Source organism: Marmota marmota, unplaced genomic scaffold, assembly GCF_001458135.2.
Source record: "Marmota marmota marmota unplaced genomic scaffold, marMar, whole genome shotgun sequence".
Classification (NCBI taxonomy): domain Eukaryota; kingdom Metazoa; phylum Chordata; class Mammalia; order Rodentia; family Sciuridae; genus Marmota; species Marmota marmota.
Window position 1 is genome coordinate 28,371,401 of NW_026000185.1, and position 22,557 is coordinate 28,393,957.

The 22,557-nt window shown below is 47.1% G+C and overlaps 1 protein-coding gene across 1 annotated transcript; it reads right to left on the minus strand.

The window, feature by feature from the left end:
• Positions 1 to 3,240: 3,240 nt before the first annotated feature.
• Prkrip1 (PRKR interacting protein 1) lies at positions 3,241 to 22,557 on the minus strand. The gene is made up of 6 exons (XM_015491463.2): positions 22,372 to 22,557; positions 21,599 to 21,677; positions 20,535 to 20,635; positions 17,948 to 18,033; positions 15,949 to 16,016; positions 3,241 to 6,389 (listed from the first exon to the last, which is right to left on the minus strand). Exons 1-6 carry the CDS (start codon positions 22,495 to 22,497, stop codon positions 6,292 to 6,294), a joined length of 558 nt encoding a protein of 185 aa, XP_015346949.2. The 5' UTR covers positions 22,498 to 22,557; the 3' UTR covers positions 3,241 to 6,291.

Genomic DNA, 22,557 nt, shown 5'->3' on the forward strand with positions numbered 1-22,557 from the left:
TGCGGGCACCACGCGGAGCCCGCACCGAGCCGGTCTGGGTCGCTCGGGTCACACCGCCCACTCTCAGGGAGACCTGCCGGCACCTAACCCGGCACAGCAACCTCGGCCCCCGGGAGCTGCGCGGAGAGCTCACAGACCGCACCAAAGGGCTGCCGCGCTGCCGCCCGCCCCTTCGGGCGCTCTGCAGCGAACCTCTCACCCTTGGGTGAGCGCTGCGGTTTTACGACCGAGATATTCAAACAGGAGCGTTCTTTTCAGGAAGTGCACATGAATAATTCACCGAGAGGCAGGATGGGTTCATATCAACCCGCCAGTGCCAGACGGCCCCTAAGGGTCCTTCCTTCGTGCCTGGTAGGCTGCTGCGTGCCCTACATAGGATTTTTCCATCTGTCACAACAGCATTCGACCGTGACACATTTATCCAAACGAAAGAAAAATTCCACTCCTGTCACCCAGTCCAGGTTTTCCGGCAATTGCGAGAGTACAAACGTTGCAAATGCCAGGCTAAATCCCTTTACACTTCAAGTTGCACTTCAGGGTCCAGGAATGTTACCTTTTTATCCAGGACACTTAAAAACAGACTAAACCAGTTTCCTCCTGCTGGTTACTGACTCAACAGGGATGTTAGGCCCTAACAATGACATAAGAAAATCCCAGGGTCTGATTACTGTCCCTGCCCCTTAGCTATAGGAAAGAGGGCATTTGAATTTCAGAGAGCAGAGTCCTCATAAAGCTATCGTGCTGTGTCTTTCAAACCTCAACCTCAAGCTCTTGATAAATGAACTTAAAAAGAGGAAGAAAACATTCTGTAAAATACAGTAGTTGCATCATAGATGAAAATTCCTCTGCAGGGGCAGCATGAGTGCTCAGTCTTACTCAGGAAGCCTGAAGTGCTGTCCTCTAGAGCTTCCAGTGCCAGGTGGTGACGCCTCCAACCCCAAGCACAATCCAGCATGTCCAGACAGAAGCAGCACCACAGCTCTCAGGGCCCAGGTCCTAACCAAATGAAAGGCGCTCTTCTCTCCCTTAGAAGATGGAGGGAGGACACGTGAAGACACTACAGAATGCAGATTTAAGTCACAAAACTGCTAGTCAGAGGTGTCCTCAGGCACAAGGGGGGGTGAGTGGGAGGTTCAGGTGAAGGCTCACAAGTGCTGATGGCCAGGATGTTGGCCAGTTTGTGCTGCTTTCCTAGATGGCTGGTCAGGACAAGTCCCATCTCTCCTAGGGCCTTAGCTATCCTGCTTGGAAACAGACCAGTTTGAGTCCATGCACACTCAGTGGCACTAAGGTCCTTGTTTTCCCTTTAGGATGGACTCAACAGTTGGCACAGCTAATGTTTCCAGATCCCTGGTGCCTTGCTTCTGTCCCCTTGACCATTCACTCTTATGGCCTAGCCCTTGCCATCACCCATGGCAGCTCCTCTGTAAAATTTCAAACACTCCACTGTTTTAGTCAGTTTTCCATTACTATAATGAAATACCAGAGGCAGGCTACTTTATAAAGATGAGGTTTATTTTGTCTCACAGTTCTGAAGGTATGAGGTCCAAATGCAGTGGCCCAGGCTCTGGGGAAGGCCCCCCCCCCCGGACTGCATTAGATCACAGTGGGCATGTGGGTATCTCTGTGTGGTCTTTCTCCCTCTCAAAGTCAGTGGGATTCAATCACAGGGCCCTCAAATCTAATCTCTTTCCCAAAGCCCCACCTTTAAACTCAGTTGGATTGTTTTTAGCTTCTTAATACTATTATCATAAAACTTTGGGGATTAAGCTCCTGAATGAATTGGGAGGACAAACCATTACACTCACTTGGCTTCCATTGGACACGAAGAGGAGAAAGCCCACTCCAAGTGCCTAGTAATGACCCTGGAATCATTTGGGTTTAGCACTTTGTGTTCAGTAAACACTTTCTAACTTTTCTTACTCCCTTCATATCCCACCATGGCTCTCCCCTGACCTTGCTGAGACCCATTCCTTTCCCTCACTGCTCAACCCCTCCAGCCATCTCCCATCTCTTTCTCACCCTCTTTAACATCTCCCCCTTTTATATTGGTCCAAGACTCCAAGCTATCCTCTTAGGTCGGATCTCCTAAGCCTGGTAGACATCTCTGCAGTGCACATCCCAGGGACCCTCGACGTCACCATGCCCACAGCTACATTTTGTCATTTATTTTTTATTTTTAAAGAGAGAGTGAGAACTTTAATATTTATTTTTTAGTATTTGGCGGACACAACATGTATATTTGTATGTGGTGCTGAGGATCGAACCCGGGCTGCACGCATGCCAGGCGAGCGCAATACCGCTTGAGCCACATCCCCAGCCCAACATTTTGTCATTTTTCCCTCACACACCTGTCCACCTCCTGGGCCACATGTCCCCAGGGGATATTCCTTCATCCCCCATTGGTGACATAGTCAACCTGGTATCATCCTGGCCTCCTCCTCTCCCTGAATTCTCCTGCTGGAACTTGCCTCTGTTCAGGCCACTGGTGGCTCCGAGGGCTGTGTTACTGCCAGTTTCCCACCTGTTCCCTTCCAGTTATTCCCTGCAACACAAAATGACAGGTTGCCTCCTGAAGGCAGGGTCAGAGGCCTGCACAGCACTCTGCACTGTTGTGCTCAGGTCCTGTTCCTGATCAAAGTGTGGGACTGCTTGAAGGGAAACTCACCGTCACCATATCCAGTGCCTAGCAATGACCCTGGGATCATTTGGGTTGAGCACGTTGCATTCAGTAAACATTTGCTACATTTTCTGGAACAAGAAACAGCTTCTTTGGACTTGTTCCAGGTTAATTTCTAAGATTGCTCTTTATGGAAATACATGCTAATATATGGTAATCGTAGCTCACTTTCATCAAGTATGCCAAAGAGTAAACAGAAATTAACTTCCAAAGGGGAGAAGGGGGAACACGCCTGTTTCTACGATCACCAGATATGCGGTCTCTCTGCCTTCTGTGTGGCCTTAGGAGCTGGACTGAGTTTCAAAAGGTCAGTAGAACATCACTTCTCTAACTCAATTTCACATTTTTTTCCAAAAGATAAATGTTAAAAACAGAAAAGTGAATTTAAAGCAGTAGTGGTAGCTAAGGTGCTCCAAGCCAGCCTTCCTGGATCTCATACTTAAAATGTATATTTTGGGCCTGAAATGTAATGAATCAGATCTCTGGGGGACATCACCCTGGTATCTGGATTTCTAAGCAGGTCCCTCCCAGGTGCTGCATGCATGGGACAATCCCTTTTAACCAACCATTGACTGGTGTCTAAACGTTCTTCCCGCTGTATCTGCAGTTTGTTGGGTTTGAAGAACTTCTCTGCTTCCAGTGCCTGGCTTTGCTCAATCATTTAAAGGTCATTTACTGAGCATCTGTGATGTCCCAAGTACTGTGCTGGCACTAGGGATGCAGCAAAAACCAGAATGAGCAAAGGGCCTTGTCCTTTTGGAGCTGAAGGTGTGGCAGGGTAGGAAATAATGACAGGTGTTGTGCTGGAGAAACAGGCGGTGGTGAGAAAGTCCTCTCCAAGTGATGTGGCTGAGGCCCTGCTAAGAGGATACAGCAGGGCAAGTGCAGGGCACTCAAGGTTGGCGGAGCCGGGGAGATGGCCAGGGATGAGGGGGCGGAGGCTGAGTCTGACGGCAGAGCCTGGCAGCTCCTGTTGATCCCCAGTGAGGGAAGATCTGGTGAGTTTTTAAAGAGACTCTGGCTACTGTGTGGAGGATGGATTGGGGGTGGGGAATAAGCAGAAGTGGCCAAAAGATGCTGGTGTTTGTGGAGTGTGTGGAATGAGAGAGACCAGAGAGTAAGCAAGTCCAGAACCTTCTGATGGATGATGGTGGGGGGTAAGAAAACAGGAACCAAAGATGACCCTGACCCTCAGATGAGGGGCTCAAGTGCTGGTATGGATGGTGGCACAGCTCACCACAGTGGGGAAATGGGGGGATAGGCTGAAATTCACATTCTTCTCATACCAGCTAGAGGCTCCCATTGGACATGAAGGGGCGCCCTCGGCAGGCAGTGGGACCCGAGTACGGGGCTCTGAGGGGAGGAAGTTCACACCCTTACAAGGTTCCAGCAAGGACGGTGTCTAAAGTCAGACAAGACCTCCTGGACAGGACACGGGAGCACACTGGGTTGCCCCAGCACTGCAGGGTGAGCTGAGAGGCAAGCAAAGGCAGGAAGCCAGCCAGCAGGGCCCCGCCAGGAATGCCGAGTGAGACTACACAGGCCACACTAAGGGCTGCCTGGTGAGGACCACAATGAGACCATGGAGTGGGATGCAGGAAGCGGTGGAAGCAAACAGAGAACGTGGGGCTGGACTGAAGTGGGGAGGACAGATGGAGACCGGGCTGTGTGCTGGCTTAGGGAGGAGATTCAGGAGACAGGTGAGACCATCTGAGCTGTGGCAGACGACGCTGTGGGCTGGGGGCAGTGTCACGGTGACCTGAATGCCTCCTTTCTTCCTGCTCTGACAGTTAACATGAGGGATGGGGAGCAGTGGAGGTCTGGGGTGGAAAGGGGCCATCTGAGGGCAGTCAGGGCTGGCGGCGGCTGACACCTATGGTCCTGTATCCACACAGCGTTATGGCAAGGGGCGACAACGTGTAGTTCCCTGCTTCAGGAAACTGTCCCTGTCACTCCAGGTTGCTCACACACACACTCCCTGCCTACAGACACATGCGACAATGCTATACCCTACAGGCACCACGAATGCTACAGAGTGAACCCTGAACCCCTGCTCCTCAGGGAAATACGGAGGCGGGCTCCTGCGGGCAATCCCAGCAACTTGTGAGGCTGAGGTAGGAGGCCAATTGGTCAATTTAGCAAGACCCTGTCTCAAAATAAAAAAAGGGCTGGGGATCTAGCTCCATGGTAAAGCACCCTTCTGTTCAATCAAAACAAACAAAACAAAAACAAAAAACCCCCACAAAACCAACTGGTCAGTCCCCAGCACGAGAAATGCAGGCTTCCAAATGCATAGCCAGGGTATGTGTTAATTTATTAGGACTGACTCTTCATTTCCGCTTCTTGGGAAAGAGAAACTCCTGGGACAGAAGTTATCAGTGATGTCCCATGGCTCTCAATGGGGTCAGGGAACTCTGTGTGAAAGAAGTAAAACCTTCTGTTTCCCTTTACTCAAACCACTTTTTCCTTACTGATACCCAAATCCATAAAAGGCACACACATGCGCAGGAGCTAGAAATGATCCAAAAACGGAGCACAGACTCTCAACACAAACTGTCTCTGTTGCCCTAACTGGCCTCAAGACACCCACCAGGTCAAAGGTGGGGTTATCTCCGGAAGACACTGAGATCAGAGCTGTCCTTGATCACCTCCCAAGCTCCCTGCTCCAGCACAGCACCCTGCACTGCTTGTCGCTGGGCCGGTGTGCACACAGGGCTTGGACTGTATCCACCTGAGGACACAGCGGGAGGGCTGGCCTCCTCTGTCTCTGGCTCCTGTGACCTGGAGGAAAGTTCCAACCAGCTGTCCGGATACTTCAGTCCCCCTTCTGTTTAGATTCCTGGTGACATCAGGATGGAAATGCAGCTTTGGCCCCTAGCGCAGCTTGGCTCAGACCCCGTACCCAGCCTGGATTCTCCCGCTGCTTATCCTCTGGTTTCCACTGTTCCCAAGAGCCCTCCGCCAGCAGGGCCTGTTCCTGTGGCCCAGCCCCTGGTGAAGTCCCTCCCACACCTCCCCTGGTTCTGGGAGCTGCTGATCTGTGGCTCTTGTGCAGCTTGTTCTGCATCCTCAGCGGAGGAACAGGGTCAGGGACCAGCGACAGCACAGGCACCAGGGCAGGGCTGCAGGCCGGGCAGGGGTAGGGAGCTGACCAGCAAACAGGACTACTGGCCCTCCAGGCCCCGCCTCTGTGTCACCTCACAGCCTTTCCACGGCTCTGTGATCAATGTTCCATGTATGTGAACAGCGCCTAGAGGTTTTCTGTTTTTTTGTTTGTTTGTTTTTTACTAAATAAATATTCCCTTAACAGAAACCAGCCCCAAGCTCACTGCCATTTAAATCCCAGAGAACAGCAGCCAGCGGTCAGCGATGAGGCCTTTCCCTAAAGCAGGAGCATGGAAGGAGGATCGAGGCAGTGCCCTCCAGGACATGATCCCTTGTCCCCCAGGCGGAGTCCTGCCAACAGGACTGCAAGCAGCTCCCACGTGCTCCCTACGCAGCGAGTCCTGGGCAGCTGAGCCAAACAGGCTCTCTTTCCTTCTGGTCACAATGAAGATTTGGGGCCCCTGTCACAGAATGACCAGGCGCCCAATGGCTGCTGTGCAAGCACCTCATCGCCTCATGATGAAGCTGGGTTCGTCTTCCTCCTCCTCTGTTCCAGATGCCTCCTCAGAGCTACTGGACTGCTGCTCCTGGGACTGACTGGGTCCTGTAACCACATGACATTCAGATTACAGACATGCAGAGCCACTTGGAGAGTCAGGAGTGTTTTAAAAAAGGAGGGGAACAGAGGGGACATCAGGAACTCTTTGATCCTGGACAGCCAGCCATCATACCCACCAATGCCCCATACCAAAGCAAGGGTCATTGCATAAGTGACCTTAGGGGATGGGGCATCCTCACCAAAAGGTCCAGCAGCACACAAGGAAACCCGACACTCCACAAAACAAGCTTTGGTATAGCTCGTTACTACCAGTGCCTATCACCCACAGAAGGGGAATGACCCCATGCTCCTTAAATAATCAACGCTGGACTCACATCCCTACAGAGGGCTCAAGATCTACTGCAGCCAGCAAAAGGATTTTCAAAACTACAGCAGAAGGCTCTGCCCACAACAAACATGCCAGCTCCCGCCTCTTCCCAAACAAGGGCCCAGAGGCCTCTGTGGACGCCCCATGAGTAGTTCCTGAGCTTCCAGTGCTTTCCCTGTCACGGCTGCCAGGAGCACAGTGTGGCTGAGCTGGTTGAAAGCACAGTACAGAGACAACTTGTTTCCAGACTCTCCTCCTCCTCCAAGGAGCTGCTGGGGATCAGACCCAGGGCCTTCTGCACATTAGGCAAGTACTCGCCCAGTGAGCTACATCTCTAGCCCTTTTTAAACTTATTTTTTTTAAATATTTTTATTTTTTTTGTAGTTGTACACAATAACTTTTTTATTTTATTCGAACCCAGGGCCTTGCACATGCGGGGCGAGCGCTCTACTGCTGACCATAACCCCAGCCCTTAAATTTAATTTTTTAAAAGATGTATGTTACGGGGCTGGGGTTGTGGCTCAGTGGTAGAGCGCTCGCCTGGCACATGCGAGGCCCTGGGTTCCATCCTCAGCACCACATACAAATAAATAAACAAACAAACAAATAAATAAAAGGTATTGTGTCCAGCTACAACCAAATATAAATATTTAAAAAAATGTATGTTACAAATAGCCACAGGACTTTTTTTGTGGTGATAAGAACGTTATTTTTTTGGGGCTGAGGATGTGGCTCAAGCGGTAGCGCGCTCGTCTGGCATGCGTGCGGCCCGGGTTCGATCCTCGGCACCACATACAAGCAGAGATGTTGTGTCCGCCGAAAAGCTAAAAAATAAATATTAAAAAAAAAAAATTCTCTCTCTCTCTCTCTCCACTCTCTCTTTAAAAAAAAAAAAAAAGAACGTTATTTTTATTTATATGTGGTGTCAAGAATGGAACCCTATGCGTCACACATGCTAGGTAAGTGCTCCACCACTGAGCCACCACCCCAGCCCCTTATATTTGATTTTGAGAAAGGGTCTTGCTAGGTGGCCCAGGTTGGCCTTGAACTTGGGATCCTCTTGCCTCAGCCTCCTGAGTTGCCCCAGACCTCAATTTCTCATACCATTCCTGCAGCAAAAGGAGCCAGGACTTCTAGGAAAGTGGCTGACTCTGAGTAAGGCAGGCCATGTGCCTGACAGGTGTGGACTACAGGGTCTGCAAGAAAGGACGGGAGAGCCCACAGAAATGGGATCTGTAAAGGGACAGAGGCCAAGTGAAAGCACTCCCAACAGCCAAAGCTGGAACCATTTGTGAATGAGATAAATAATGCAGTGCTGGATCATAACCTGAAGTATAAATCAACACCCACGAGTCCACCCTGATGTAAAGGGAGGAGAAAGGACCCCCCACCCTGTGCAGAAACGGCCTGCAGAGGCCCTGCCATCACAGAGGAGGGCACAGCTGGGCCCCCCCATCAGCGTGGGCTGCACAGGGCGACTTTCCCTGTTACAGAGGAACCTGACCTCTGCTCTTCCTCCCGACTACACAGCGTTTCCACAGCCACGAGGAGAACACTGGCAAGTCCTGACTGACAGACATTTTACAGTCCTGACCCAAAAGAAGTCTGAGAAACTATCACAGCCAACTGAGCCTAAGGACACGTGGTGATTAGACGTGGTTGGAGTCCAGGCTGGATTCTGGAAAAGGAAGAGGGCTTCAGGTTAAAAACGAAGGAAATCAGAATAGGGCCTTGGCTATGGCTACTACAATCATCACACTGGTTCAAATGCTGACAAGCATACCCCGTTAATGAGTCGTTAAAACAGTGGGGGGAAACTGGGTGTGTGAGAACCCTGTGTTATCCTTGCCATTGTCCTACATTATCCAAAGCGATTCTGAAAGAAAGAAAATTACTTAAGAAAAAGCAGGACCTGAGAGAGCGCTTGCCTAGCACTGGGTTTGATCCTCAGCACCATATAAAAATAAATGAAGCGACTGTGTCCATCCGCAACTGAAAAAAAAAAAAAAAAAAAAAGAGCAGGACCTGAGACGAGTGCTGGTGGCTATGGACAAGCAAGCCATGTGCTCAGTGGGTCTGTAACCCAGTGTGTGCCAACCCCGTGGAGGTGGGCAAGGTGGATACCAGAGCCCCACGGCACCCCTGAGGGAGGGGTGCACAGAGAGAAAGGCGAAGGATGAGCACTTCTCCAGATACACAGAAGTCAGAGAGTGTGAAAAGGATCATGCCCAGTGGCCACATGCAGCAAGGCTGAGGGACAGAGGAGTAGGCTCGGCAGGGCAGAGGCCTGCGGAAGGCAAAGTGGTGGAGAGACAAGAAGGGGCCTGAACGTGATGGGGCTGCTGAGTTTCAAGCTGGGTTACCTCATGGGCAAGTACGGACACCTGGGATCAAATCCTGGCCCAATGCCCATCCCCACTGTAGCTCTGCAGGTGCCACCATTATCACTAGGTAACTGCAAAATTCAGGTAACCACTGAACACCTCACAGGGCTGTGAGGACCAAGCCAGTTAACATGTGCAAAGTACTTAGAACCACAAATATGTAATAAACGTTCCATAAGCAGAAAAAGTGACAGTCCGGTTAACCTGTTTTATAGGAGACCTCTGGAGCTGTACAGAGGTGGGGGCGGTGCGGAGAATGGAGACAGCACGGCTTCTATGTACAGATGAGTTCGTGCGTACGTATGTGCACACTGCATATTTTTTGCAGTACTGGCAATCAAATCTAGGACCTGAGGCCTGCTAGGCAAGCACTCCACCACTGAGCTATACCCTTAACCCTCTACCTATATTTTAAAAATAATTTTAACAAATCCTCAATAAGAATTTGATTTCCTCTCATATATATGGCTCTTGTCCACAAAGAGGAAGAAGAGTTTCTAAAAGCTAGTCCCAGCAAGGACAGGGCAAAAGTACTCACTGCTGCACATGGTTCATGGCCATAAAAACTGGTACTATTCCTTTGGAAAGTAGCTGGCAAAAGATTTCAAGAGCCACGAGTTCTTTTTATGCTTTGAGCTAGTAATCACTACTGTTGGGAATTTATGTTAATTTATGCCTCCCAAAAGAAGCAAGGAGACAGGCACATGCTCTTGACTTTAAGTGTCTTCTACAGAAAACAAAAATGAATCAATCTAATGTCTAATAAAAAGAGAAGGGTTGCTACAGCACGTCAACTATCGGATATCATCAATCACTGAAAAAATTATGAAGGAATAGAAATACAGTATTAAATAAAATAAGCAAATGAAAAAATGTTGCAATTACATATAAACATGTACTCGGAGAGAGACTAAAGCAGACTGAGGCCAGGTGTGGTGTGCCGGCCAGCAGTCCCAGCAACCTGGGAGGCTGGGGCAGGAGGACTGCTTGAGCTCAGGAGCTGGAGTCCAGCCTGGGCAACACAGAGACCTCTGTCTCAAAAACCAAACCAGGGCTGGGGTTGCAGCTCAGTGGTAGAGCACCTGCCTAGAATGTGGGAGGCACTGGGTTCGATCCTTAGCACCATGTAAAAAGAAATAAATAAATTAAAGATATTGTGTCCATCTACAACTTAAAACAAACAAACAAACAAACAAACAAAACACCATCCTGTCATGAACAGAACAGAGCCCCTCCCAAAGAAGAGTAATCCTGCCCCTGATACCCACAGTGCCGAGGCTGAGAAATGCCCCCAGTGTGCCTACTCAATTCCCCTTAAGGCTACCCTGGATTTCCCTGGCAGACAGGCCTTCGTTAGGATAAGGAACACTGGTATTACAATGGGCCACTTTGGGAGTTCAAGGCTTCAGAATAATCTAAACCGGTTTAATGTCACCCAGTGGTGTCATTTAGACGTGAGTCTCGCACAGCAGGTGTATTGGCTGAATTACTGGATGAGCACAGAAAACAAGCAGGGAGAGCTTCTCTCCAACAATAGAAGAGAACTCCTTGTCACTGACCATCACTGCTTTTCAGAGGAGCCAAAAGAGCGTGAGTAACAGAGCCCCCTCCAAATCCATCAGGAACCCAGTGGCGCCTCAGTACTATCTTGTGGCATCACTGGGGATTACCCCCTGAATTTCTATTCATTTCAACTGGACAAAATACAGAATGAAATCAAAAAGGCGATGTAAAGGGCTTACAAACCATTCTGTGATAGTTACTCCTACAACACTCTGCTCATTTGATACAGCACACGTACAGCCACGTTGTACTAAACTTCTTGCTTTGTAAAGTGCTATGGTCCCAATTAAGTATAAAAGTGGGACCATGCTCCCTACCAATGACTTTTGCCTTTGTTTGACTGAAGCCCAGAGCCCACACAGAAATGGGAAGAATTTCAGAAAACAACATTTACTCAGAGTAATATTTTCCAGTCTATTCATCCATAATTTATAAAAGGTTGTTGCAACCTCCAAAATGATTTCATGCCCCAGTGATAAAAAGAGGTTAGCCTGCCTCAGCTTGAGAACAGGTAGCCCATCATGTGACTCCAGGATGGGACATGTGCATAGACCTCTCTTTTTTCAGGGGGTGGGGCACTGGGGATTGAACTCAGAGGTCCTCTACCACTGAGCCACATCCCCAACTTCTTTTTATTTTGAGACAGGGTCTCACTAAGTTGCTCAGGCTAGCCTCAACTTGTGTTGATCCTCTTGTTTCAGCCTCCGCAGCACCTAGGATGACAGGCATGTGTCACCATGCCTGGCACAAACATCTCTTTCTGAGAAAGCCCCGAAGTGCAGGGTAGAGGAGACCCATAGCTGTTGTGGGCTCTAAAGGAAGTCTACCCAAAAGCTGTATGGTCTTGAACATTCTTCACAGTCTTGGACCAAATTAAAGAACAGTGACTGAAAATCACACAGCTGCATGCACCTGATGTCTAAAAGCATCAGGAAAGGGGCTGTAAGAAACCATGTTCTTTCCTGGAAATGATGCCAAAGGCACAGGCAACAAAACAAGAAATAAGACAAACTGGACTTCATGAACACTCACAAATTTTATGCGTCACAAGTCAGTATTAACAGAGTTAAAGGGAAAGCCACAGAATGGGAGATAATATTTGCAAATATATGTATGTGATAAGGATTAATATCCAGAAAATAGAGAATTCCTAAAATGCAATACAACAAGAAGCCCAATTTAAAAATGGGCAATGTAGCTGGGAGTGGTGGTGCATGCCTATAATTCCAGCAGCCCAGGAGGCTGAGACAGGAGGATCGAGAGTTCAAGCCAGCCTCAGCAACTTAGTGAGGTCCCAAACAACTCAGTGAGACCCTGTCTCTCAATAAAATACAAAATAGGGCTGGGGATGTGGCTCAGTGGTCAAGTGTCCATGAGTTCAATCCCCAGGGGGAAAAAAATGAGCCAATCGGAGGCTCTAGGTGGGATGGAGGGAACGCATTCAGTTCCATCTCTCCTTCTGGGTATGGCTATGGCAGCTGGACAGAATACAGACTCTGAAAAATAAGCAAACTGGGGAAGAAAAGCAACACACAGAGTGCCACTGCAAGCTGTGAATCTCCTGCTGTTGCTTTTCTCTGTCCAGTATCCCTCAAGCCTGGACTCAAGGTGACCCAGAACCCAAAATTAGAGATGGGCGCAGACAAAGCTCCAAAGAATCCTTGCAGTCTGGCTGAGGTAAGCAAGGGACTCCTGGCCTAGGGGTGGGCGCACCGTTCCCCTTCTCTCAGACCCTAGTTCCCAGGCGATCCTGTAGGCCCGGGTGGTAGCAGTGGAGAAGGGGTGTGCGAGCACTGGAGCTCTGACAGAGGAGAGCATTTGTTTCTAACCATGTTTTAAGGGAGTCGCCTGTTGCTTTTCCTCTCTGTCTCCCTCCTGAATGTCAAGTCAATTGCTCTAAGAATTGGACTCAAAGAATCAAACCCAAAGTGGCCACTGGGTGGCACACGCAAGGCACGTCTGGAGAACACAGCAAACTCCAAAAGCTGATCTGTCAGAGGAACCACAACCCACAGAGGGCGGGGAAGTACCCGAGTTCTGGACACACGAGGTTGACTGCCTGCTGGACAAATATCAATGAGACCCAGAAGCCTCACTGCACACTATTCAAAACATCCAAGACACAGAGAAAAATACTCAGCTTATGAAGAATCAGCAGAGTCTCAACTTGTAGGGAAAAGGCAACTAACAAACGCCAGTTGGAATTATCAGATTCTCTTAACGCATCTGCTTAAAACACAGGAAGAAAGGCCACGGAAACACAGCCAGCGACCTGCTCGAATGAACAACTGAAGGAAGACCTTCACAGGAAACAGACCAGAGGGACACCTGGAGCATCAGGGACCAGGGAAGAAGAGCACACAGTATGCATTGGTTAGTACCTCTTGAGGTCTTTAAAATATGTTTGAAAGTAAAAAATAACATCATCTGGGCTGGAGCTGGAGCTCAGCGGTAGAGTGCTTGCCTAGCTTGTGTGAGGCACTGGGTTCAGTTCTCAGCACCACAAGTAAATAGATAAATAAAGGTCCATCAACAACTAATAAAAATATTGAAAAAAGTAACACCATCTGATTACATTTTCAATGTCTGCAGATGTAACTAAGGGTAAAAGAACATAAGTGATGGAAAGCTCTAAGCAGATCTAAGCAGAACGTGACAGCAGTATGTGCTTAACATCCCCTAGAGTCATAACAGCTATAAAAATGGATAGAATTAAAACACAACAGGGCCGGGGGTGCTGCTGAGACACAGAGCACTTGCCCAGCAAGGCCTGAGTTCCAGCCTTTCCATCCTTAACACCCCCCCCCCCACACCATGCACACAGAATGACACTTCAAAAGTAATGGCATAGGTGGGTTAAGATTCAAGAAGATGAGAGCACTTCCAGAACAGCACACTAATGACCTCCAAAAATCAGCTCCTCCAGAAAAGCAACAAGAATACTGGCAAAGATTATTTTTTAAAAATCAACTTTTTGCTTGGTGGGTAGTGCACACCTTAACCCAAGATATTCAGGAGGCTGAGGCAGGAGGATTATGTTTGGGGCTAGCCTGGGAAACTCAGACCCTGTCTCAAAGTAAAAATAAAAGTAAAAAGGGCTGAGGATATGGCCCAGTGGTAGAGTACCCCTGGGTTCAATTCCTAGTATTTATCAATTAATCAACAAATAAACCAACCAGGTTGAGAGCGTCTCAAAGTTCCAACCTGAGCACTGTCCCTATTTGACCTGTCTAGCAGCTCCCAGAAAACTTCTCGCAAGGCTTGTTTTGAGCTGTCCTGACTCGAGAGTTCACTCAGTGTGAAGAGCTTCTTCCTCTGGGTGTTTGTCAGAAGCAATCAGTGGCAGCCACTTACCACTTCGACTCCCTGAGGCAGAGATAACAGCTGAAGCAAAGACGAAATGACCAAAAAGCTTAAGAGGAGAAGCTGGGACACTTGAGGGCCACACACATGCACAAGGCTATGCACAGGCCCAACAAAGACATACAAAGGCCCTAATTTCTCACTCTGCTGTTCTTGGAGCTATGTGCAAGCAGGAAATGGAGGCAAAGGTAATCTGCAAAGCCCTGCCAGGGCACCGAAGCCATGCTCCAACACACACAGCCCTCAGCAAAGGCTGGGAGACATACTGGTTCAAGGCATTTAAAGAAATATCTACTCTCCGGCTGACCACTGAGTTAACCAAGCAGAAACTTCAGTGATCACACACAACAAAGAACACAGGCTTTACAGAATTAGTTCAGGAAGTCACTAAATATGAAACTCAACAATGACAATAAGCAGCAAAAACAGCACATCCCAGAGGGCGGGGCAAATTATCCTGCATGAAGAAGAACTATTTCCTAACACAGGGTCAAGCTACAACCCACCAACAGAACTAAGACCCGCTGTTATGCCCACTCCTTCTCCTTGGAGGGCTAAGAAAATACCTGCTGGTTAATTTGAGGAATTGTGGGAGGACAGAGCAGTCACACAGTTTAAAAACATCATAATGTGTCACATAGTACAACTCATGAGGAAGCCAGTCCTAAAAGGGGTCAATCATATTTCACCTGTTAAGGAAAGCCCAACTGTACCCCAAGCTAACACCCTCAGTGGTTTATGCAGGAACCCAGTCACTCACAGCACAGACACCAATGCAGAAACACAGCAAACTGGGGTCATTTTTGTCCCTTAGCATCCCTGGCCCTTTCTACCTGAGGCCCATCTCTCCTTCACTCTTAGCCTATGGCTCCCAGGCCTTTGTGATGGGTTCAGAAGCAAGCAGGACTGGAGCACGGTGGACGCTGCCCAACACCCACCCTACTCCTCCTTATTAAGAGAATGTCTGGGGAGGGGGGCAAAGTAACCAGCTCCCAGTGATGATGATGAATAGTTTAAAGGATTTATGACAATTCTATTTTCTATTCACCTTACATGAGGGCAGCTAGGGATGGCAAAGTGACCTAGTAAATAAATAAGGTGACTTCTGCAGGACACTTCTGAGGACATTTTTTTTTTTTGGTAGTACCAGATTGAATGCAGAGTTTCTGTACATGCCAGAAAAAAGCACTCTACCACTGAGCTACTTCTCCAGGCCCTTCTGGGGGACTTTTTGCTTTCTAGTTAAAAAAAAAAAAAAAAAAGACAAGTACCATCTCTCTATCCTTCTGCTTTGAACATAGGTATAATTGCAGGAGCCATGCAGCCATCTCACACACTGAGGACAAAGGCCAAGAGAATTGCAAGAGTGTTGAACCCACCAGACTGACATCTACCACCAGATTTCTTATCATGTTAGAGAAACAAACTACTCTTTGTTAAAGCACTGTTAAGCATTCTTAACTGACTGGAAGTATGACTTAATTGGAGACAAAGAAACATAAGATTTCTGCTAGGAACACTGGGATGGTCCCTCAACCTTTCTTCTTGGACCATAAAGAGGCAGGATGTACCCTGGAGAGCAGTTGCAGGCACTTCACAATCACAAGGCACAAGCTTGTAGGAGGCCAGGAGGTCAGGACCAAGAGGAAACAACACTGATCAGTAATGCCACTGAGCTCTTGCCCTAGTCCTACCTGAAGGGAGGTCTGCCCTGGACTGAACAAGAGCCAGGGTCTTTCTTTTCTGCTTAAGCCAGTTTGTTTTCTGATACTTATAATTAAATGAATCCTAACACAAATAAGCTGCCACTTCCTCAGTGGCCAGCCAACCAGCCCCACACCCTATGCTTTTCTGCTTCTGGGCAGCTCAGGCCTGGGATCAACACCAAGAGAAAGGCTACAACCAAGGAGAAGTGGATACCACTCACCTTCTTTTTGTTTCTTTTGCTCAAGTTTCATCTTCTTTGCCAACAGTTTCTTCTCTTTTAACTTCTGGCTACAAACAAAAAACACACATGCTGATTCCTTAACTATCTTGCTATATATTTTACAAAATAAACACTTATTCATAGCCCCCCATTTTTTAAAATATTGATGAACCTTTATTTTATTCCTTTATTTATATGTGGTGCTGAGAATCAAACTGAGTGCCTTACACATGCCAGGCAAGTGCTCTTGCATGAGCCCCAGCCCCAGCCTCCTTTTATAGCTCTTTAAAAACCTTATAGTTGGAAGCTGGGTGCAGTGTCACATACTTGAAATCACAAAGACTTGGGAGGCTGAGGCAGGAGGATCAGAGTTGAAGGCCAGTCTCAGCAACTTAGTAAGGCCCCAACCAACTCAGCAAGACCCTGTCTCAAAATGAAACATAAAAAGGGCTGGGGATGTGGCTCAGTGGTTAAGTGAATTCAAGTCCCAGTACCAAAAAAATTTAAAAATGAGAAAAACAAAAAAAGTTAACATTTGGGCACAGTGGCATGACCCTGTAGTCCCAGTCAGACTCCATCTCAAACACAAAACAAAACAAAAACTACAACACAAATACTTAAATTAAAAAATAAAGGAAAAACTCAGCTAGGCGCAATGGCACAGGCCAATAATCCCAGTGACCCAGGAAGCTGAGAATCACAAGTTCGAGGCCATTCTCAGCAAGTTAGCGAGGCCCTAAGCAACTTAGTGAGACCCTTTTCAAAATAAAAAATAAAAAGGGCCGGGGATGTGGCTCAGTGGTTAAGTGGCCCTGAGTTTAATTCCAGGTACCAACAAATAAAGAAAAGGAATAGGGGCTAGGCTTGTGGCTCAGTGGTAGAGCACTCGCCTAGCATGTGTGAAGCACTGGGTTTGATCCTCAGCACCACATAAAAATAAATAAAATAAAGTCTTAAAAAAAAAAAAAAGAAAAGGAATAATCTCTTATGGTTCTGCCATTCCAACATTAAAACTATTTTCATCATGAGTCAGGATCAAATCCTGGGGAGTCCTGAGGTGACTAAAGCAATCTCAGAAATACTGGAGATAGGAGCTGGGTTTGTGGCTCAGTGGTACAGCACTTACCTAGAATGTGTGAGGCACTGGATTTGATTCTCAGCCCACTTATTAAAAAAAAAAAAAAAAAAAGTCTATTGACAACTAAACCATATTTAAAAAAAGAAAAAGAAAAAGAAAGAAAAGAAAAAGAAATACTGGAGATACATTTTCATGTGAAGTTGTATGGACTGTTTTTAAAATCCTGCTCAGCTCCTACAAATTGAAGGACAATTTATTTAGAACCCTGCAAGCACACACACAGCTTGTACTACCATGCAGTCATTTGAAGAGGTCAGACTTTCATTTAAGGAACAAGCTGAAAGGGAAGTTTGGTTACAGCACTTTCATAAATTCAGTGTTAAAGGGCAGAATTGAAGGAGACAAAGTAATCCGTGTGCTCACAAAAGTCCAGATCTCTAGTATTTGGGGAATCTGAACTAAGCAGGGGGGCAATGAGGGACTCGCCCTCTCCCCAGGTAAGAAAAGAAGGCAATCTTCTACCTGGAGGCTCTGCCTTAGGGCATTCACACCCACCACTTTGTAGGTCACACAGAATAAATTTTTAAATTTCTTTGAGGGATCTGGCTATGCTACCCAGGCTGGCCTTCAAGTACTAGGCTCAAGTGATCCTCCTCCATTTCTTCAGTGGCCTGTGAGCCAGAAGCACAAACTACACTTTACTGCCTCTGGGCAGCCCAGCCCTGGGAATCAACACCCAGAGAAAGGCTACAATCAACAGTGAGCGCCAGCTGCCCAGCAGCTGGCACTATAGGCGCACACCACCATGGCTGGCCACACAGGTGAACCTTGAGTACAAGATTTGCCCGTTCATCAGCCAGCCACTTTCTGACACCCCCCCCCCACCCGCCCTCAAATGACATGATGACATGATGTGCTTACCGCTTTTTCCGACGCTTTGCAGTCTGCTCCTCTGCAGCAATTTTATTCTTTTCCAATCTCTTCTGAAACTCTGCATCCAACTTTTGCTACAAAAACCCCACATTATTTAGATATACTCTGGACTGGGCAGACTCATGCACAACAAAATACAAAAGAGAAAACTGGAGAAGGCGTGTGGAGGACTCCTTGAGGACAGCGGCAGTAAAGACTGTCTCTCGGCCAGCACCTTGCCCACTGACCAGAGTGCAGCACAACAATGGCTAGAAGGAATTTTCAAGTCCTAACCTTAGCAACAGTTACTAAATGACTCATCCTAGCAGCATCACTTGCTATTGTGCGCGCGCGCACACACACACACACAAACACACAGTATACACGTCCACACTGAATTCTTCTTCCCAGTTTTCTTTCCAAGTTTCAATTTGTTCATCTATAAAAGGAGAGAAACTATAAGTCCTTTCTGCCAGCACTGTTTGGAAGAATAATGAAATCGATCACAGAAAAGCACCTGCGAACAATACAAAGTGCCGTCTTTCATTTCTTCTAGTCATTGCCTAAAGGTTGAGGAGGCAAAGAAGGAGCCAGCACATGAGGAAGAGGTGCCTTCGTTGCTGCTGCTATCTGCACTGGAGGGGGTGTGGATCTGCACAGGAGGAAACTGAAACCAAGTAACAGAAGCTAAGAGCGGAAGATGCCCCTTCAAGAAGGAAATGAGCCTCAAGGAGAGGACAACCGGAAAGAGAAAGAGGGAGGAAATTCAAAAGCCCTTGAATTTACTAGTGAGTGAACTTCACGGAGCACTGGTGGCTGACACACCTGAGACCAGCTCTGTTGGGGTGTTGTCCTATCAGTCACTGAAAAAGGTTGCATATTCTCCTGCCTCTTTTATGTTTTTAAAGTTTAGAGCTTATGTTTTGATGCCTGAAATAAAAACCTTTGCATCTGTATGGATGTCAAGTTTGTGCAACATTTTCCAGTATTTTCTCTGGATCTTTATATAACAACTTCAGACTAATTTATGGTGCTTGGGACAACAACCTGTTCTACTTCCTCCCTCCTAAAGTAATTTAAAAATAAAAATGCCTCCCATAATTCCTTTTTTAATATTAATTTTTAGTTTTAGGTGGACTCAATATTTTTATTTTATTTTTAAAATAAAATAAAAGAGAATCGAACCCAGGACCTCAGGCATGCTAGGCGAGTGCTCTACAACTTGAGCCACAATCCCAGCCCCCAGAGCATTATTTCTGACAACGGCAAACCTACTGCAGTGAGCTGGGACAGGTGTGACAAGACAGCCAAAACTTCCCACTAGCATTGAGAACATCACCACCAGAACACAGCAGGCCCTAGGAGTTGTTTGCTGCTGTTGTTGTTTTAATCAACACCCTTTGGTACGTGTATGTGCTAGCATTATGAACATTTGTGCATTCAGACAATTTTCATGTCTTTTTAAAAAAGATACAATGTGGGTCCAGTTTGTCTCAATTTTTCAAAGAATGTGGTTCACTACTTTCTTTTCTGCTGTGACTCCTCTCTGTTCCTAGCAATTGCACACACAAAAAATGTGCTGCCTTTCTTTTCTTGACTAAAAGAATGGCTTCCTTACTTTTGAGAAATTACAAATGTCGAGTGGGGTCTGGAGATGTAGTAGAGCACTTGTCTCACATGTGCAACTCTCTGGGTTCTTTGGGGGATGCAGGGGAAAGAAAAACACCAAAATGTTTAATGGTTCTCCCTTGCACTTTTTAAAAAAAACATTTTTTAGTTGTAGGTGGACACAATATCTTTATTTTATTTTTATGGTGCTGAGGATGGAACCCAGTGGCTCACGCATGCTAGGTGAGCACTCTACCTCTAAGCCACAACCCCAGCCCATCTTGCACTCTTTTTTATAGTGCTAGGGATGGAACCCAGAGCCTCGTGCATGTCAGGCAAGCACTCTACCACTGAGTTACATCTTCAGTTCCAGTTTAAAGGTTCTCCCCCACTTCCCTGAAATTATGACTCAGTTGCCTAGGTTGGCCTGAAACGATGGGTTCAGGGATCCTTCTGCTCCAGACCAACAAGTAGTGGGATTACAGGTGTGCACCATCACACTTGGTTTTTAAATTACAATTTCTTAAAAAATTCTCAAGCTCTTAAAAAAAATCATTTGACCTCTGTCATGAAGAAACACCAGCCCTAAAGCTAGAAAACCCAAAACTTCAATGAAGACGACAAATAGAAAGCACAACACCATTCACACAAAACAACTAACTGCACACAGGCATCAGCTGAGAAAGAACGAGAGAGAATTGGCTTGCCATTCCTTTTCATGTCAGATGGCCTGGAGGGGAGAGGCGACTCTCCAGTGCCCTTCTATACAAATGGAAAACTCCATGCCCTCCTCCTCTCCTAGGGTGGCCATTTTGCTGCACTGAGTCTGACCTAGGAGTGGCCTGGACTCTGCTTTCCATGCTGTGTAAGGCAAACCCTATGCAAAGTACCACCAGCTGCATGTGTACACTTCTTTGAACTTTTTCCCCTAAGGGCTGTAAAAGTACGTAACCCCATATTAGGGGGCTCCAGCTCCTGGCTCACTCACCTTCTCAGCCATGGCATCCATGTAGTCCTGTCGCTGGTACTCTCTGCGGCGCAGATGCCTGTACACGTGGAACTCTCCACTGCCAGCCCCAGCACTTGAACCTAGAGCCAGAATGACCCAGAGTTCCAGATGAAATCCAGTTACCAACACAGGCCATCCTTAACTAAAAGGCACTGAAGTTAAAGCAGGAAGTAATGGAAGGTACCATGCCTGCCTTTTTCCACTTATACCCCAGAGCAAATGAAGGGTCTGACATGTCACAGGCACCATTAAATTGTTGTGTGAATGTTGACTATGAAATCACTAAACATTCCATTCTAACATATTATCAAGGAGGAACAACTGTGATTTAAAGACCAAAATCTAGAAGAAAATGACCTCCCCAAGCCCTCCATTATTTCACATTTGGCTGCTAGATTTCTAGCAAGTTGGAAAGGTGTCCACGATATTTTAAGTAAAAAGATGGAGATTAAAAAATAGTATGTGCAGAACACCTGTATTCTTATAAAAGCATTTTTTTCTTAAATGAGTGATGTTGATGATAAAGAGGTTTTGGAAAGCTTTATCAAAACGCTTCAAGCAGAATTAAATATGTATAAATTCTTTATATCTCTATGTATTACTTGTTTCTATTTATAATTAGCATGTTAGTTTATAATCCATTAAAATAATAAAAATATTTCCATTTAGAAAAAATATAATGTGTTATTAAAAATAACACAGAAGAGGGCTAGGGCTGGGTGGTAGAGCACTTGCCTAGCATGCGACAGGGTTCGATCCTCAGCACCATATAAAAATAAACAAAGGCATTCCACTCACCTACAACTACAAAAAAATATTTTTTAATTAAAAAAAAAAAAAGATCACAGAAGAAAGTTGTCTAGTGCCAAATCATAAGCAACTGTACCTCATCACTGTAAGAACAAAATTCTGGACCACTGAACATATTTTTCTTACCAAAGATCTATTTAACAAATACTTCAGGAGATATACGTGTGTGTGGTGTGTGTGTGTATATATATCTACCTTTAAATTTATTTATACACACAGATAAAGGACATTACCCATTACATCTCGGACAAATTCTGGGGGAGGTCGAGGTGCCCATTCACTCATTTTTTCCGGGATTGGAACTGCTTTGTCCTGCAATATTTAAACAGGAAAGCATCTGTTAAGTATAAACCTGCTGACAAACTTCCATCTCTTATAACCAAAGACTAGCGAAGAGGGTAGGCTTTGCTACTCAGACCCGGAGCTGATTTTCCGCCTTGCCTTTATTTCATGCCGTAGACTTCCCAGGGCTACACTTTCCAGGGCAGAACTCAGAAACCTGTCACCGCTAATGGCCAGCAACCTCCGACTTGAGCACTACTCAAGGAGGAAAACCGAGCTTTTCTAGTCAAAGGTCCAGGAAATGGACCGTCTCATCCGATTGTTTTTAGGACCTGGGGAAGCGAGGCCTGGACGGGTGCGCGAGGGACTAAGGCACGACCTGCACAGGTGTTCTGGCTGCCCCCTCTCTAACCGTGAGTGCTCTTTGGAAGAAACAAGCCCTTTTGCTAACTCACAGCTTCCACCTTCTCAGTCTAACGCTTCTGTCCTCGGAAAGTCAACCGAAAAGCGTGAAGCCTTCCGCAGCACCTTCAGGCTGGTTTCTACACAAGGACAGACGGAAGCTCGCCATCTCTTCCGGGACAGTTCCCAAAGACTGCTCTGGAATTAGGGTGCCGAGACCTCGAGTCTGGCGGCGGGGGATAGGGGTGCGCGGACCCCCAGAGGCGCCGGAGCGGAGAGGGGTGGGCCTCGGACGCGCCGCGGAGCCCGCGCTTCCTCTCACCGGGTTCTTCATGAGTCGCTCCAGCTTAAGCTTCTGCTCCTCCGCCGCATTCTTGGGGATGACGAGCGCCTGCGGTTCTTTCTTGGGCCTCGGCGGTCGCACAGACGAGGCGGCCGGACTCGCCATAGCAACTCTCCCACTTTCTGGGCGAGCGAAGACCGCGGCGCGCCCTTATGACGACAGAGC